Source organism: Typopeltis vanoorti, chromosome 1 (assembly GCF_054136105.1).
Source record: "Typopeltis vanoorti isolate ZY-2024b chromosome 1, IOZ_Tvanoo_1.0, whole genome shotgun sequence".
Lineage (NCBI taxonomy): Eukaryota > Metazoa > Arthropoda > Arachnida > Uropygi > Thelyphonidae > Typopeltis > Typopeltis vanoorti.
In genome coordinates, this window is record NC_143549.1 from 135,584,806 (window position 1) to 135,604,943 (window position 20,138).

The 20,138-nt window shown below is 35.6% G+C and overlaps 1 protein-coding gene across 1 annotated transcript in view; it reads left to right on the plus strand.

Moving 5' to 3' along the window:
• Positions 1 to 20,138, plus strand: part of LOC150110456 (dipeptidyl peptidase 9) — a 441,463-nt gene that overhangs the window by 112,753 nt on the left and 308,572 nt on the right. Inside the window, exon 5 of the mRNA XM_090393952.1 lies at positions 9,781 to 9,894. Coding sequence (XP_090250078.1) covers positions 9,781 to 9,894 — 114 coding nt within the window. The remainder of the gene's footprint in view (positions 1 to 9,780; positions 9,895 to 20,138) is intronic.

Consider the following 20,138-nt stretch of genomic DNA (forward strand, 5'->3'; position numbering starts at 1 on the left):
AATAGTCATGGGGGGGGGGGGGGAGCTTTTAAACCTGACAGAAATTGCGATAGATAGAGGTGTGAGTAAAGCCAGGAAAGTTAGAATTGTCAAGCAATGGTATTTCCAGTAGTGATGTATGGATGTGAAAGCATTATTATTATTAAGAAGAAAGACAGAAGGTGAATTGATTCATTTGAATTTTGGATGTGGAGGAGACTATTAAAAATCCCATGGTCTGTAAGAATGAAGATTTTAGAGAATATAAAGAGAGGCTCCTTGGAGGTGATGATCATTAAATAGAAGTCAGTATATTTTGGACATATTATGCAAACTGATGAATCATTGGAAATAGCAGTTGTGTTGGGAAAGATTGAGGAAATGAGAAGACTGCCAAAGAGTTGAATGGATATCAACAAAGAACTCACTGACTTGAACTTGCAATTGCTGAAAGAAAGGATGATAGGCCAAGTGGGATGAGAGTATTTGTTCACAAGATCACCAAGAATCAAAAATGACTGGATGGTACATAACAACAACATGGAAAGTTTATTTTTCACTTGATTAGGCTATAATAAATTTAGTTTAATCCTTTATCCAAGTGTGAGCAAACAAAGTTTGCGCCTGAAAGTATCTTCAGGACTGGGGTAAGGTGATACAACACCGGGCAACTCATTGCAAAGGTGGTGCAAGCTCACAACACTCCTATCTCAGTATCTCCCATAATGCAAAACACATCTCCTTGCGGATATGTATAATGTTATGCATTAAAGGGAGAGCCGCTACCCAGACTAGTTTCGACCTTTATGGGGGTCTCTTCAGTGGGAGTTCAGTATAAACTTTCAACATCTTTCTCTAAATCCAGAGTAATTTAATAAAAAGGTGGCACATCGTTTGGCAACTCCTATAGGTAGAGAGGACCTTGCTAATGCTTCTGCCTGGTATCTCCATTCGGGCCTGGCTCCCACTGAAGAGACCTCAATAAAGGGCGAAACTAGTCTGGGTAATGGCCCTCCCCTTAATGCATAACATTATACATATCCACAAGGGGATGTGTTTTGCATTATGGAAGATACTTAGATAGGAGTGTTGTGAGTTTGCTCCACCTTTGCAACGAGTTGGCCGGTGTTGTACCAGCTTACCCCAGTCCTGAAGATACTTTCAGATGCAAACTTTGTTTGCTCACACTTGGATAAAGGATTAAACTAAATTTATAACAACAAAGAAAAGTTGACCTTGATACCCATTATGTATATTTTTAGCTTATGAGTGCCCTGTATGTTTTCTGTGAAAATGCTGTGAATTAAGGTTAAATAAAGAAAACTCTTTTTTATGCAATGTGTGTGAGCTAAGGATTTTTCAAAATTTCAGATAAATTTTTATTTATTTTATTAGTATTATTTTCATGTATTCATCATTTTTTTTCATTATTTTTCATGTATTCTTCTTCATCATTATTAATTTTTGCATTGTCCAGAAGTCTTCCACTCTACAGATGAAACATGGAACTTTTTGAAGACACTTCAGGTCTCAATAAACAGAGCAGTGGGCTCATACTAGGCAACAAAATTCTTATCCCACATTAATCACAAACATCTGCACTGTTGGTACGATTTGATCTTGTAGCCTCTTGTTTGAAAGCTGGTATGGTAACCACTCAGCCAACCAGACTAGCTAGTTCCTCTCTTCATAATTTACACTTAACACATTTAACTTAGTAAATAAGACAGCAGGAAAAAACATTGAACAAACTAATATTTTAAGTCAATGAAGATTTGTACTTTACAACAGTCTGGAATGTGTGACCTATGAACATCTGGAAAGGGAGATCCTGGTAGTCTTGCTCTACTTTTGCTTCAGCAAGATTGGAGATCCTAGGTGGTCCAGCCAATATCAATCAGCTGGTGCAATTTAAGTTTCTTTCCTCATGATCTGGGGAATGGGACAAAGGATTGTTGTGGTGCCATTATGACATTCAGTTAGCCCTTGCATTCTGCATTCCACTCCCATGTCTAATGATTGCTTGCCAGAGAGCAAGTACCCATATATGGCTCTGTGGAGAGTTCTTCTCCTGAGAATGAATAATCTTTCATCCTGTTGTTTATTAGGGACTCTCAATAAGCCCCAGGCAAATGCATAAACCATGGGAACATTAACAGAAAACATTAGAGACAACAACAAATACACCACCATTCTTACTCTTCCCATGAACAGGGAACATCCACTTAAAAAATACCATCCTTCTTCATCCAGAATAGTTTGGAAGAATTGACAGGGTCTCTAAAATCAGTAAAGAAACTCTGTTCAGGAATCTTCAGGAAATATTCTTTTTGAAATAGTAGCAAGAACACAATCTGAAAAACTATTTCAAGCATTACCTGTTGGGGAAATACCCCCAACCCCCCAAACAAAACTCTAAACTTTTCTAAGAGTTCACTAAGTTGGAATGAGATCTCCTCAATGTTCCTTATGAACAAATCTGTTCCGAAATAAAAGACCAAGGATTAGCAGCCATGAGTAGAATACTCATGTGGGGATGGTCACCTCATTCTCGCTGGGAATATTATCTTGATTTTCAACATATCTAAACCACCAACATCCGTGGAAGCAGAATGTCTAACTGCCCAGTTAGGCTATTCATCCCAATTCCTTTACAATGCTTTAAATGTCAGAAGTATGGCTATTTGCAAACTGCCTGTTGTAGTTATACCATTCATGCTTGATGTGGTAAAGCTCACAAGAACAAAGACTGTAAGAGCAAAACACCAGAATGTGCTTAATATAGAGAGAAATCACCTAGTGTATTCCCCGATCATGCCAAAGGTGTAAGGATGAAAAGGAGATTCAAAAAATAAAAAACGAGCAGAATATGACATATTAGGAGATGAGGATGCATATGCCACAAATATCACAATATCCAATGGTAAACCCTCCTACATGGAGAAGCCAGCTGCGAAGAAAGTGTCGGTAGGACCCTTATTGTATATGTTGGTTCCACTTCTTACAATTACAACATCCTTGAATGGTATATGATTTGCTTGCTGTCTATTTAGAGCACATAAAAGAGATAAATCAATATTGGCTTACTCCTGAGGTCTTATGAAAAATGATTCTACCACACAAGAATCCACAAATTAAAAAATAATGGAACATGCACTGTGGAGAATCTAAGATATGCCTCCTAACCATTGATTGGATACCTTTGTTCCCTCACAAGAAGATGCAACAATTAATATGCCTAGTGTCCTAGAGAGAGAGTCCAATTTGATATTTTGGATATTTTTCCTGATGAAAAAGTGGCTATCCAGAATTCTTTGTTCACAAGGTCTAAGTTAAATGAAAATGAAACCTCACAAAATTGGCAGCCAGATGATACCATCAAAATGAAATAATGAAAATATTTCTATAATTGGATTCTTGTGGATTCTCTCAAAACATCAATGATATTAAGTCTGTCTTGTAGGAGTATGAACCAATCTACTTTTGCTTGTAGAAAAAAGATCAGTGATGACCTGTCATTATGAAATGTATTATCATTCCAAAGGACAGGATGGGGGATGGACCTACTGACAGAGGATTCCCCATCCTTGTGGGCATACTTCCTTCCAGCAAGTTGTACTTAATACAGATGTAGAGGCAGTTGTCATCTAATCTTCACTGAGATATTTTATAACAGTATGCTGTTTCAGATTTCTCTCAGGATGATCTTGATGTCATCATATTGCAGTCAGTCATCCCCTTACTCTTAAATGGAGATTTAAATGGACACAATGCTGAGGGGCAGTGCCCATACTAACATCAGAGGAAGAGTTGAGTATATGCTCAACAACAGTAACTTCTCTCTCTCATAAACACAGGAAGTAACACCTTCCATACACCTACCCTTTGCTCATCCTTCCTTTTCCACTCTTAAAGTTGGAAACTAGAAATCATTATCTCGTGATATTCACTTTTCTCTATGGGCTACCATGCACTACACTATGGGTAGCATCATGGAAAATTGAGCAATCTGACTGTCTCACCTTCTCTTCCCTAGAAGAGTTTGATTCTAAGACAGTCAGCTCATCTCTTTTCAATGATGCAGTGAGTCATGTGACAGAGTATATTACATAAGCTGCCACAACTGTAATTTCAAAAACACCTAGTCAGTTTTGATCATGAAAAACTGATTGCACAACAGTCAAGGAAGCACAGAAGAAAGCTTGGGATATTCTGCCAATACCTCATAACAACAAACCTCATTTTTTTCAAACATGCCGAAGCTTGATCTAATCACATCCATTGTGATTAGATCAAGTCAAAAGTAATCCTGGATCTAATATAAATCTGCCATAACAAGAACAACCAGTGTTGGATAAAACTTAAAAAATGAAAGGCAAATATATAGTGCCTGCCCACTCTGCATAATTGCGAACACTCTCAGGAAATTTTTGTAAAAACACCTGCAATACCTTCTTACAGGGTCCATGACAGGTGGGTGCAGAGGGGTACATCTTACCTGGGACTGGGAGTAAAAAAATGGGGCCTAGGAGCCATAAAAACAGAATGACTAATGGAGAAATTAAGGGGTCCAAAAGAAACTTTGCGTTCCCTGATAAAATTCCTCTCAAAGGCCCTGTCTTTTTACCCTCACTCTCTTTAAAAAAAAAAGGTCATGTTCCTTACCCAAAATGTAAAGCAGAAAAACAACAAATATAGAACAGCATAAGAGGCGGTTCACAAAAGAAAAAAATAAAAGCTGCTTTGCTAAAATGTTGGACCAGATAATATCCTTTATGAGATGCTCAAGCATCTGTCAGCAACTGCCAACTAATGTACCTGTTCAACTGAATATTTTGTGAGAATGTTTTTCCAGACATCTGGCAAAAGATTATTATTATTGCCTTTCCTAAGCTAGGGAAGGATCCAAAATCTCCAATAAACTCAACAAGTAATTGCTTTTAACAACAACTAAAGATAAATCTTTCTTTTAAGGTTTTACACGGTGATCAGCATTCATATTTACGAATTTAGGGACACAAAACACACATGTCGAAGAGATTAGTTTACTGATTAATAATAAAATAATAACGTAACATTTCGACCCCTGTATTGAGGTCATCATCAGAAGGATACATGTGTATAAGAACCAAGCTACATGCTGTTGCACTCTATACAGGTAAATTACATCTATGTTGTTAACTAATCTTTTTTCTTAGCCTGCCCTCTAGTGATTTAAAAAAAAAAAAAAACTACAATAAACGCTGCTAAAGTTTTCACATACTAGGATTCTTCTGGAATTATACAGTTCATATTGTTATATTACGATTATCTTCTGGATTTGTACAGTAAGGTTGCTATTGAACGTTCAGGGAAAAAAAAAAAAAAAACACTTCACCAAGTCTTCTTGTATTGAGATTTTTCTTTGTGGTTGCTATGAAGGTTGCAGATGGGTCCTCCACATTCTTGGAATGGTTAGACCATCATTTTTATTCAGATTCGGATCACGTTTGAGCATTTCACATGCTTCCTTGAATTTCTGCTTGAACCAGGTTTTGGTGCAGTGTAGGGACTTGGTACCTTTCCAATCAATTCTGTGGTATGTTTGGAGTGCGTGGTCAGAAAGGCCGGTTTTTCCAAAATGGAGGTATTTTATGTCGTTTGTGTTCATCCTTCCTGATTGGGATGGTTCGCCCTGTTTCCACTATGTATGGTATGCTACAAGTGCATTATATTTTGTAAACCCCTGGGCAGGCTAGGTGTGGCAGAGGATCCTTGGAAGAACTAAGTAGGGTCTTAATTTTGTCGGGGGTTTAAAGGTGGTTTCGATGTTGTATTTGTGTAGTGTTCTGTCTATTTTTTCGGATATGCTTCTAACATATGGTATAGCAATAGCATTCTTGAAATCTTTTTTGTTATTAGTGGTATCTTTGTGGAGGATCTTGTGAATAGTTTTTATACTGTATCCATTTTTTATAAATCAGGATCCCAATCAGGAAGGATGAACACAAATGACATAAAATGCCTCCATTTTAGAAAAACTGGCCTTTCTGACCACGCACACTCCAAACATACCACAGAATTGATTGGAAAGGTACCAAGTCCCTACACCGCACCAAAACCTGGTTCGAGCGGAAATTCAAGGAAGCATGTGAAATGCTCAAACATGATCCGAATCTGAATAAAAATGATGGTCTAACCATTCCAAGAATGTGGAGGACCCATCTGCAACCTTCATAGCAACCACAAAGAAAAATCTCAATACAAGAAGACTTGGTGAAATGGTCCCCCCCCCCCCCCCTGAACATTCAATAGCAACCTTACTGTACAAATCCAGAAGATAATCGTTATATAACAATATGAACTGTATAATTCCAGAAGAATCCTAGTACATAAGGACTTGAGCAGAGTTTATTGTATTTTTTTTAATCACTAGAGGGTAGGCTAAGAAAAAAGATTAGTTAACAACGTAGATGTAATTTACCTGTATAGAGTGCAGCAGCATGTAGCTTGGTTCTTATATGCGTGTATCCTTCTGATGATGACCTCAATACAGGGGTCGAAACGTCAAGTTATTATTTTATTATTAATCAGTAAAATAATCTTTTCAACACGTGTGTTTTGTGTCCCTAAATTCATGAATATGAACTAAAGATAAAGTTCCTTGCATAATTTTTCTCCTGCACCTTGCACTACATACCTCTTGTGATTGTTCATCAGAAGGACAACTTGCATTCATATTATAACTTAAATCAATCCTCCAAAAGTTCTTGTCCTGATGTTCTCTCCTGTTGTACCGAGAAGTTATGCTCCAAAACTATTTTTTTTATTAGCTGGCACCTGTTCCATAACCTGGAATTTAAACTTACCCCCATAAAGGTGGGGGGGGGGATAAGTTTGCCATCAAAATACCAATCTATTGTTCTCAATCTCATTATTCCACTCTCAAATACTGGAGAAGGTCAATAACAGCTAACTGTAATACATGGTGGTCATCAGTTGTAGATTTTGCCACTCTAGATCCAAGGCATGGATATCCTGGTGTACAGCATATCTGTCTTGTATCTTCTTCTTCAACTCTTCTCTCCCTTAGGATAGGTAGAGGCCTCTGAATAGGGGTCATGATGAATTAATGCAGCCAGAAGATCACTCCTCTGCTGCATCCCCTAAAGGCAAGTATTTATGGCTGTAGATTTGTGTTCATGCAGCCGGTTTGCCTGTTCTGAGGGACAAAAAGAACTCTCTACCTCCATATGAGATCAGTTAACTCACAACTGGGATTGAAAAGACCTGATAAAGGTTCCTTGTGTCATAGATGGGATTCGAACCCATGTCTTTCCAACCAAAGGGCTTGTCTCTACCAACTGAGCTATGAAGACTCCAATCTAGAGTGGCAGAATCTGGAGCATTTGATTGGGTCTTACATCATGGCCTTTTCTGAAAATTATCATCCTTTAATTTGCCTTCCACCCTCTGTAATATTTTTTTTTCTTCTTTCTTATCTGTCAGATGACTGGTTTAGTCCCTTATGAGTAAGAAATCTTTTGCCATTTAGCTCTATCTCTGGCCGTTTGTCATCTCTTGACCACCTTCCTCCAGTGATTCCATTCAAGACTATATTTGGTAATCTCTGAGAGGAGATTCTGTTATGACTAGTGAGTCTTATTTATTTTGTTTAAGCATTTCATTTTGAATGCTCAGATTTCTGTATTTCTTTCTGATTGAGTCTCCATGTCTCGGTTCCATAAATTGCCATAGGTATAATAATGGTTTTATAGAGTTCTAGTTTGAGGCTTTTTGAAATGTCGTTATTTTTCCATATTTTGTTTAATTTATTCATATTAGACCATCCTATTCTAAGTCTGTCTGTGTTGTTGAGATTATGAATAATGAGACTTCCAAAATATATAAATTACTTTACTTGTTCAAGTATATGATTTTCTAAATTTATTGAAATCTCTTCCTATTTTCATTGTTTTAGTTTTGCTTAGATTGATTTTCATTCCAAATAATTCTGTAATATTGAGTAGCCAGTTTTCCCCTAGATTGAATGTTGTTGATCATCTTGCACGGCTTCAGACTTCTTTTCCAACACAAGATCATTTGAAGACTCTGTTCTATTACCTGCCTTCCATCTCATATACACAAATGACCTCTCTCACTGACCAACTGTAATTTGCCAGACCTGTTTCTTCCCTTCCTCTTCCCTTCCCATCTGTTTCTATTCTCTGAGAAGACAGCCTTTTTCCTGAAGTGTTCTTCAAGAACTATAACTTTCAGCTTTTCAAGAAAAATATCATTAGGTCACTTTTTACCTTATCTTAACTCCTTTTTACACATAGCACTCTAGTGCTATGTGTGAAAAGGAGTTAAGATAAGATATACTAGGGTGCTATACTTTCTGCAGCTTCTTGTGTGGGATTATTATAAAAGAGAGAGTGCTCCTGTCAGTTCTCCTCATTGCTTACAGGATATGTAGAATCCCCTCCCTCCATGCACACTAACAAGTAGTGAAAATAAATTTTTTCATTGCTCTTCTTTCACAGTTTCCTTCCTTTGTTATTTCATGGGTAGTAAGCTCATTGTATATCTGTGCTTGTTATGTTTGGAACTCAAAGACCATTATAAGTCATGTTTGTTTAATTAAGATTTAGAGGATTCAACAGGTTTGTGTTAGGGAACATTTTATATTTTCCTTTATGCATATAGGTGCAGTTGAGTTTATATGTATCTTTAATATCTTGCAATATTCTGATTTTTTTTTTTTTTGTTTGAAATGCAACTCTTGACCTAATTTAAATGTTATTGGAAACATATTACTTTTTATATATTCAGTGTAATTTGTCTCATATATTAAAGCATTTCAAATGATGAATGATATATCTAATTTAGTTCATTTGACTTTCTGAAATAAGGGCAGGTTTCTTTAAAATGTTAATAAAAAATGTTACAGTTTTTGTGATATTACTGTGGCTGATCATTTGTGGATCTTGATACTTTTGATTGGATTTGTAATTAGGATATCCCATAGATTTTTTTTTTTTTTTGGAGGGGAGGGGTGTTACTATTTTTGTATATGTATACAATATTCATCCTCTCTTCATAATAATGGATGTTTCCACAGCATAGTTAAGGATCTAACTTAGTTAAAGACATGATATTGTCCTTCATTTGGAAAGACCTAGGTTTGAATCCTCTCTAGCATCTAAGGGACCTCTATGAAGGAATTTTCATCTTCAAGTGTTAACTGTGTAGCATACAACAGTAACAGGATTTTTGCCAAACATTTATGCAGGCCAGAGAATAAATGTATTTCCCAGAGAATTATGCTGGCCTTGTGGTGTTAGTTTCTTCAATTGTAATTTTAACAAAACCTAAAGTAATGCTAGAGAAAAGTTATAATTGTGAATGGGATCCAGATCTTCTTAAATATTCAGTTTTTCTGTTTAGATTCATATGCTATAAGGCAACTAAGAAAAAAAGAGAAAAACAGCATGCAGTTAACAGTATACCATAATATACTGGTTTCAGTTATAGCCAGTCATCATCTTGATATTTGTATCTGAGTATCAGATATTTTTAAATGTCATTACATGAAATGAGTGCTCTTTATAAATAAAGCAGCTAATTTAATTTTATTCACTCTTCAAAGTGAACCACAGTTAAAGTTCACCTATTAGTCTTTTCTTACAGAATTGAGCAATGGGTTTTATTTATACTTTAAAAAACATGCCATTTTGAAATAAATATGAATATCACTTCATAGAATTAAATAAATCATTTATGTCCTTTCTTTCCTTTTCCTGATACCCTTTCTTTTAGATGGTTATTATCGTATCCTCTATGAGGAAGTTGATGAAAGTGATGTTGAGATTCTTTGTCTCCCTAATTATGTTGATGAAAGAGAATTGGAACAGTTTAGATTTCCTCGGGCAGGTAAAGTAGTTCCTATATTTTTCTTATTATTTGCATACTATTAAGATACTACAGGAGGGAGGAGCTGTTTTCAGTAAAATAGTCATTGAAGCAAAGAATAGTTTAGATGTCAACATTTACTGTCCTAGTGTCATCACTCTCTAACCTACATACCAGTATCATAATTTACAACAGGTATGGATACTACCATGCTTATTGGAGGTCCAAAATGAGGTGCCGTTTTTTTGGAATTCCTGGATTATCTAGCCCTTAACTCACCTATGGTACAACTATATCAAAGGTTTGCTGCTTTCTGGTGGTAAGATTACTTATATGAATCTTACCATATCTTACCAGTATCATAATTTACAACAGGTATGGATACTACCATGCTTATTGGAGGTCCAAAATGAGGTGCCGTTTCTTTGGAATTCCTGGATTATCTAGCCCTTAACTCACCTATGGTACAACTATATCAAAGGTTTGCTGCTTTCTGGTGGTAAGATTACTTATATGAATCTTATATGTACATTCTGGTTAATTGGTCCACCGGTTAGTTAATCTGGGCAGCTATGTTATTGTGTTAAGTCTGGAAGAACAGAAACAAGATGAGAATACAACAAGAATTTGCTTCATTTGTTTGGGACACAATGCTGTTTAATTGGGCCAGCCAATATCCTCTACCACATGGTGTGTTAGAAAAATTATGTGATCTTGCTTCAAATATTTAGTGCTGATGACACCTGCAATGCTGATGAAATAGGGCTATTTATCATCCCACATTGGATTGTTCTCTGCATCATTGGATCAGTAAAAGCAATGATGACATTTGAATTTTTTAAGAAATTGGCTTTTGAGTTGGGACATGAAATTACAATGGAAATCAAGAAAAATTTACTGGTTCTTGACAGTTAGTAAGGAGGTCAGCCCAGAAGTTAATTGTTTACAAGAAATATAGTCTATGGCCATTGAGAAATAAGTGACAAGACCATTCAGAACTGCTTTCTTCACTGTGGTTTTAAACATTCAATCATGGATATGCTGGATATGGCCAATAGTCAAAATTACATCCTGTTAGATGTGAACCACATCAGAAACTGAAACATTTCATAGTTTTTAATGAAGATTTTGAGGAGGAATTTGAAGCAAAACATTAGTGGGCATTAGAAGAAAAAGAAAGTAATAGGATGATATTTTTGAACCTGAATGAGTGACTACCCAGGAACTATAAAATTTATTACTGAGTCATGACCCTGTCTCATGCAGGAAGGCAATATTATGTCTATACTAAATACCTGCACTGATTTTGTTTTCACTCAGACAATAAAAAAAAAAAAAAAAAGCCCATGCTATTTCATGTCCTACTTTAAACTTCTGACATGCAAGTTCATTTAATTGGGCAGCCACTTAATTTGGCCAAATTATGCTATTCGTGATGTAGCAATTAACCAGAATCCACTGTGTGTACACACACACACACACATATATATCTACACACATTATATGTGTGTGTGTGTGTATATATAAAGTGGAGGTTATATAAAGAGAAATGTGACTGACCAGCAGACTCATGAACAGTACATGGCTCAGGTAAGAGAGAGGTGACCAGCATGATGGAAGGCAAAATCAGATTATAAGAAGAATATAGCCAAGCAGACCAAAGGCAATCCCAAAGAGTTCTTTCGTTATTTGGCAAGTAAGAGAAAGAATAACTATGGAAGATTAACCTCAATGAGTGAAGATGGTCACGAGGAGACAGAAGCAGATAAAATAGTTGATTTACTGAGTGACCACTTTACAAGCATATATCTTCCTAGTGAGGTTACTGCTTTAGCATATGTGATGGACACTAATGTGAGAACAGAGGTGGATGAATTGGAGGTTCTTAGGTTATTGCAGAATCTCAATGTAAATACAGCTGTGGGATTAGATGGGATATCAGCTAGGGTTTTGCAAGAATGTGCAAGGGAACGGGAAATGCCTTTGACTAGTATCTTTAATTTAAGTCTCAGCTCTGGTAGAGTTCTAAGGGAGTGGAAAGAGAGGGAATAATAATAATTCCCTTGCATAAGAGAGGCTCTAAGACTGCAGTAGCAAATTATAGACCAATCAGTATCTCAGGTGTGGTGGTAAAAGTACTAGAAAAATTGGTGAAAAAAGAGATTTCTTTAATAGAGAGATAAAAATATGATACTGTATCAGGGTCAACATGGCTTGTGAAGGGTTGGTCGTGCCTTTAATTTGCTAACTTTTTATAATAGAGTAACAGTTGAGTTGGATAAAGGAAATGGCTACATGATGATTTTGCAAAGGCATTTGACATAATATCACATGGAGCTCTGTTATGCAAATTAAAACAAATGGGAATGGATATGGCATTGTTATGTGTATAAGATGGTGGGTCCTGGACAGATATCCAAAAGTGATATATGGAGGGGCAGAATTGAGGCAAAAACAGGTGACTAGGTGTGCCACACAGTTCAGTGCTGGGACCATTATTGTTTAATTGTACATAAATGATATAGGAAATAACCTGAAAGGAAATATTCAGTTGTTTGGTGATGATGCGAAATTAGGTAGAGTAATAGTTAATTAAGGCGATGTGGAGAACTTGCAGGAAGATTTAAATACATTGCCAATATGGACAAACGTTAATGGATCAGTTAGTGTCGAGAAATGTAAAGTTATGCATTTTGGGATAAATAGATTACAAGCTGCATATCACATTAATCGCACTGTACTCCAGGAAATAGATGAAGCTAGAGATTTAGGGTTGGTGGTAGACAAAGAGTAGTGGACATATTGCTAAGGTTGCTAAATTAGCCCATAAGATTACTTGGCTAGTGAAGAACACATTAAGTAGAAATAAGAACACACATTAAGTGGAAATAAGGAAGTTGTAATTCCTCTTTATAAGGCCTTGATACACTCATATCTGGATTACTGTGCTCAAGTCTGGTCCCTTGGGTTTCTTGGAGATGAGGAAGTGTTGGAGAGGATTCAGAGGCGAGTGACCAAGACGGTGAGTGGCCTGTGGAATGTTTTATGTCTTCAATATGAGGATAGATTGAAGGTGAGTGGATCCAGAAGTTGGTTGATAGGAGAAAAAGGGGGGGGGTCATCCCTGGAAGTTGAATAAATGTGTGGTCAGTAGGGGTGTGAGGACTACATTTTTTGCTTGAAGAGTTGTAAATGAGTGGAATGGGTTGCTTTGTCTGTTAATGAGTTCAAAGAGAGGTATAATAGATTGTATGGATAGATCGGGTCTCTCACGATGAGTCTTTGTACTTCATGGAGGTGCCTGTATAATAATATATATAGAAAAAACTTAAATGATTGAAAGTAGAGAAATGACAATGAAATTATTTATTATATGAAGGCACAACTAGTTTCCTCTTCTGAGAAGACTTCACAGGTGCATAACATTAAAATAAAAATACAAAACAGATACGTTACAAGAGAACAACAGCTATAAATTAAGTTGCAAACAGATTGCTGACATTTGAAGGCATTTTGGATACCATAATATTGTTGAGCATGTTCACACAGGCCTGATCTCACGTATACCAAAGATGGATAACTGAAGAGTAACAATCAGAGAGGTTATAGCTTAGGTTAGTATTAAAGGTGGACCAAATGGAGCATAATTTCTGTCAATTCAATAATTCTTCTCTCGAGCTCATCATAGCATCTAAAAATGTTTTCTGATTTGTTCCGGACAACTGGGTGAGTGATAAAATCTTCATCATTAGGTTTAGCTGAATTAAGGACATCATTAGACAGAGGAATGGCTCTAATTCTGTCATAGGTGATGTTTCTTGCATGCTCCTAAATGTGCAGCTCAATAGATTGTCTGTTTGACCAAAATAGAGCACACTGCAGCTACACCAAAGATGGTAAACTCCTGGATATTTTAAATTGTCACATTTAGGTTTAGCTGTACCATGTAAGGAACAGAGGTTGGTTAGAGGAGTGAAATCTGTTTATACTTTTTGAGACTTTTAGCTAACTTTGAAACAGAGTTAACACACAAGAGATATAAAACCTTTTACCTCATTATCTTCAATACCGTTAGTGGGTGGATTAAATAGCAACTCATTAATAGTCTCTTTACAATAGCTGTTCTTCTGAAAGATTGTAAGAAGAAACTTGTTCTTTGGTGATCTCTTCTTTTTCAGTGAGAAGAATAGTTATCATTACCATTTCACCAAAGTTAGCTAAAATTCTCAAAAGGTATAAACTCTTTCATTCCTCTAATCAGCCTCTTTTCCTTGTGTGGTACAGCTAAACCTAAACATGACAATTTGAAGTATCCAGGAGTTTACCATTTTTGGTGTAACTGCAATGTACTCTATTTTGGCCAGACAGAGAAATCATTGAGCCACACATTTAGGAGCATGCAAGTGACATTACCTATGACAGAACTAGAGCCATCCCTCTGTCTAATCATGTTCTTAATTCTGCTAAACCTAATGATGAAGATTCTATCACTCACCCAGTTGTCCAGAACAAATCGGAAAACACTTGAGAGTGTTGAATTATTGAATTGACAGAAATTATGCTCCATCTGGTCCACCTTAATAGTAACCTAAGCTATAACCTCTTTGATTGTTACTCTTCAGTTATCCACCTGAGATCATGCCTGTGTGAACATGCTCAACAGTACTATGGTATACAGAATCCCTTCAAGTGTCAGCAATCCTTTGCAAGTTAACAAGTTAATTTATAGCTGTTGTTCTCTTGTAATGTATCTTTTCTTGTATTTTTCTTTTCATGTTATGTACCCTTTGAAGTCTTCTTAGAAGATGAAACTAATTATGCATTCATGTAATAAATAGTAGTTTATTGTCATTTCTCTGCTTTTAGTCATTTAAGTTATATATATATATATATATATATATATATATATACAGAAAATGATTGGTTAACGAACATAAAACGAACAAATTGTTGGTTAACCGATCATCGATTTACCATTTGATTAATTCGTTCTGGAGACCCAAAAAAATAAAAAATAAATTATATAATTTCTTACTATGTTTATTTATAATAACAATAATACATACATACACACACACACACAGTCTTGCATTTTCGTCAGTCATGTTTTTTTTTTCCAGTTTGTGGGGCGTTAAAGAATCTGTCTAATGTCTATTGCTTTTCTCTCTTCTTCAGGATTTTTTGGAAGTGATTAATAGCATTGTGGTTGTAGAGATCCCCAAGCCTATTGACCTCAACTTGGTTTGGGCGCCATTCTAAGACCGTTGTTCTGACATCCTCCCACTTCTTCAAAAGATCTTTAATTGCAGATGTCGGCTTTCGTCTTCCTCTTTTTCAGAAGAAAACACATCTTGCTGAGCTTCTTGGTGTTCTTCATTCAAGAGTTCTTCTGTCGTCAGATCATTTTCATGTTTCATTATGAGCTCTTCAATGTCATCTTCATTCACCTCCAATTCCAGATCTCTGGCAGTTGTCACAATTTCATCCATAATTTCAAGGACATCATCTCCATCTCCCTGAATGCAGGATGGACACAGCTTTCACCAAGCAGAATTCAACTGTCATTGAGTGACTTCTGACCACGCCTTTTGAATGAGCCAAATAGCTTCAAGAATATCAAATTTTTCTTTCCAAAAATTTTTTATTGTCATCGTTGAGGAGAACTGGCGGAAACACCGACAGAACAGCACGCAAGTGTACAATTTCTCGTAACCTGCAATAACCTCCTGATTGATTGGCTGAATCAACGAAGTGGTATTTGGAGGCAGAAACTGAACTGTCAGCCAGGGAAAGTCTTCCAGCAAATTATCTTCAAGGTCTTTTGGGTGTCCTGGTTCATTGTCCAATAGCAACAGTGCTTTCAATGGCAATTCATTGGTCTGCTGGTAATCCTTGATGCTTGGGGCACAAACTTTAAACAGTCATTCTTTGAAAAGAAGCTGCATGACCGATGCCCTTTCATTCGATCTTCACATCACTGGCAGTCTTTCTTTCATTATGGAATTTTTGTTGAATGCTCTAGGGTTCTCAGAGTGATATACAAGAAGCGGTTTAAGCTTCATATCACCACTATCGTTAGCTCCTAAAAGTAACATCAATCAGTCTTCCATGGGTTTATGCCCAGGAATATTTTTGTCATCTTTCGTGATGTAGGTACGGTTCGGCATGCGCTTCCAAAATAAACTAGTTTCATCACAATTGAAAATTTGTTGTGGACAATATCCTTCTTTTTTTAATGAATTCTTGAAATTTGAGACAGAACTTCTCAGCTTCTTCTTTATCTGCACTAGCAGACTCACCATGCATTATCACATGTTTAATGCCAGATCTCCTTCTAAACTTTGCAAACCATCCAGTGGTAGTCTTGAATTGCATCTCCTCATGTGATGAATGTGGAGTTTGTTTCTTCAGTTCTTCAAAAATTTCTCTAGCCTTCTCTTGAATGATAGTCATACTAGTTACATCTCTTTTCATTTCCCTTTCTTTTGTCCAAACTAAAAGCAATCTCTCCATTTTTTCATGGATGGCACATCTTTGTTTCTCAGATGTGATTTTCGTTACTCCTTTAGCTGCTTGAGTCTTCTTGATTATATCTTTCTTAGCTAAGATTGTGCCTACTGTAGACCTGTTCAAGCCATACTGCCCAGCAACATGAGACATCTTCTGCCCACTCTCTACCTTGGCTATTTTATCTCTTGCTTAGTTTCTATGGTGAGCACAGTTCTTGACACTCCACTCTTTTTAGGCCCCATAATATTATCAGTTTGTTTTTTTTTTTAAATAAAAAGTTCAGAAAAGCACTTACAAAAATTCAGAGAACAGAAATCAACTAGTGTACAAAAAGGTTATGAATACAATTGTCAAAGTCTCGTTCCAGAAACCATTCATAGATGGCAGTAAAATACAGTTCTACAAATCTTACATACAGAGTCGCTTCTTATTGTGTTTGTTCTGTGAGGTGTTCGTTATCCGAACATGTGTTTGTTGTCCGAACATAAAAATCTTTCGCGAAGGTGTTTGTTGTCCGATTTGTTTGCAGTTCGAACTGTTCATTAACCAATCACCCACTGTATACACATACACAGACATTTGGCCTAATTAAGCACCTGCTCCAATTAAACTTGCATGTCAGGAGTTTAAATTTTTTCATGTTTTCTTAAGTTTCTAGTAATTTAAGTTTTTACTTTTAATGTCATATATGTAAATCAATTGCATCAAATGTGTGAGTGTGTGTGTATGCAAACAGTCCTTGTATTATGAAGAAGTTCCATTTCATTCCTAATTCAAGGGTATCTTTCTTTTCCACACTAGAAGAATGAATCACTTTTTACGTGATGGTCATTTTCAAAAATCAATAATCGCTGCCATAAATGAAAAGATGTTGTTATGCAGTGGATGGAGTGGTTATCATAAGGCTTTATGACCATGTATCCAGAGCAGTGGCAGCTTGTACATAAGCACTGTGACACTGTAGCACCTCCCAAGGAAAAAACAAAAAAATTAAATTTGGTTTGTGTTTATAAATAATAACAATGCTTACAACATTATATAAATGCAATACAACATGTTAAAGGTTACAGCTTATGTTTCGACATTGATTGAATAGTTAATAATTGGAATTGCTCAATTAACGCTTTAGATTACGAAACAAGTGCACTGTGATCTAACGCAGTATTGGAATTATCATGTTCAGTCAGTTACAGCTAGACTCGCTGGTATTCGTTTGCACTTACGTGCAGTGACAAGTGCAAACGAATATCAGTGAGTCTCAAAATTCTCAAAGTATTTAAATTTACATATTCTCGAATATGTAAATTTACTTATTAATAAATTGGTTACTGATTAGGAAAAAATGAATTATTTTTTTATTTTGTAAATGCAGCACCCCTCACTTAAAATTTTCATTGGCCGCCACTGATCCAGAGTCCAAAATAATATAAGTTTAGCATGTTTACTTCAAGCAGGGACAAATCTTGTCTGTGCTTGACCTTGTAGTGGGTATGCCATGAATCATCATATGCTTCCATTAAAACAAAAGCTATGTCCATGAGGGGAGGGAGGGGGATTTGTTTCAGGACATATAAATTAATAATTAAGGGAAATTTTTTATTTGGTTGGTATATTTAAACTAACTAATAATAAACAGCATTTGTATATGTAGGTAGATTAGTACTAAAATGAAAATACCCTCTGATCATCAGTTCAGGACTGACTGTACATATAAAACTGATGAAGACTGCAATGGTGGAATTAACTGGCTACAGATCTTGTAGCTATGACAGTGATTGCATTTGTTCTTGAAGATAAAGTACCTATATAATTGTTAGAAAGGTTGTTGAACTTTTATAGATAAATTAGAAAACATTAAAAAAAAAGTAATGTGATGACAATACCAACAATACTGAAGAAAGATTGTTCCAAATTAAAAAAAAAAAATGGGGAGTGGGGGTAACTGCTAAAGCTGCATAGTTTTGATTGTGGTGAAAGTGGGGTTATTCTGTTGCTGTATCGTTTTAGATATAACATTTTTTTTTCTCATCTAAAGGATAAGTGGCAAAATAAGAAAAAAAAATTTTGTTTTCTTTACTTTTCTATTTCCAATCTATAGAAAACGTTTCCTGGCATCCTGTAAATGTGTGACCCTTTTTAGAAATTTGACAGATCCTCCACTGAATTTGTACAATTTCAGAGAGTTTTTAAAATTAATCAGGAAATATTTTCTATAGATGGGAAATAAGAAAAGTAAAGAAAAACTTTTTTTTTCTTGTTCTGCCATTTATCCTTTAGATTTAGATCCCCCCCTTCATCATAATCAAAAACTATGCAGCTTTACCCCCCCTCCCCCCGTGGTTTTTTTTTTTCTTTTTCTTTCCCTTCCCTCATCTAAAGGATAAGTGGCAGAATAAGAAAATTTTTTTTTTCCTTTACTGATTTCCCATCTATAGAAAACATTGTGACCCTTTTCAGAAATTTGACAGATACTCCACTGAATTTGAACAATTTCAGACAATTTTAAAATTAATCTCACCTTATTTCCTGATTTTCCAATTTCTACCATTTTCATTGTCATGATGTGCTTACTTGTTGATTTCTTATTTGCATTTTCAGACACTTTGTTTTTTTTTAATGCTGGCTACCTGCTTTGGGTATTCCAAATGTTTTTTTCCTCCATTTTGTACTCTACCTTGTAGCCCCTGTGCTGAATTCACAAGTCTGAATTTTTGTGTTTCATTTATATATATAGTGGAATATGGTTGACTAACAGTTGACAATTTGTGATAACACAGTGAAAACAGTCATTTTCTTTTCAATAAACAAAGACCAACAAAGAATTTAATTATCACATTTTGTCAACTTAGTATGAACAAACTTCATGCTGAAGGAACTTGCATGAGACTAAATGAAACTGTGCTGAGGAGTGGTAAGGATGGGATGCAAATAACATGTTGAACATGCTGTTTGATTCATAGATGCTTATTTTCATACTTGCCTCTATTGTCACAAGTTCTGCAGCTTCCACAATTTTTACAGGTTTGGACACAAGAATTTCAGTGCTTTATATAATTCCTGTTCATATTGTACTTTTTCCTTGAGTAAATTATTAGTGTCTAATTTTAAAACATACAGGGTTATTTAACCCTCAGTGTTTGTATTATTTTATTACTTTTTGTTATCAGAATGCTATTTACTCTAGAAAATGGAGTAGATTGTGGGGGGGGGGGGAAATAAGTACAGATTAAATTAAAGATCTGCTGATTTGATATTTGAATGTCTTATTCCTGTATATAAATGTATTTTTATAAGCATTTTGTTCATTTATTTTTTACTCTCTAATTTGCTATTATTATTATATGGCATACGAGGGTTATTTGAAAAGTTTGCTAAAAAAATAAGTTAAACACTTTTTTTTTTTGGAAAATCACCTTTATTTCTCAACATAGTCTCCATCAAGGTCTAACATTTGTTCAGCGAGTTTCCAGTTTTTTCAAAATCAAGATGATTTTGATAGAGGCCTATGAAAAAATTGTCCTGATAGGTGGATGTACTGAATACACTGTGCAATCAAATGATGAGATCACTAAATAAAATTTCTACAAAATTAATTTGGTTATCTCATTATCTGATTGCACACAAACCTGGAGGTAGCAAGAGTTTGTTTTTAAGTTTTGAAGTTCTTTCTTTTTATTGAATCAGAATATTGATTATATGGATTGGAGATTGGCTCTCTGAACGATATCAGCAGGTCATGTATGATGGAGCAGGTT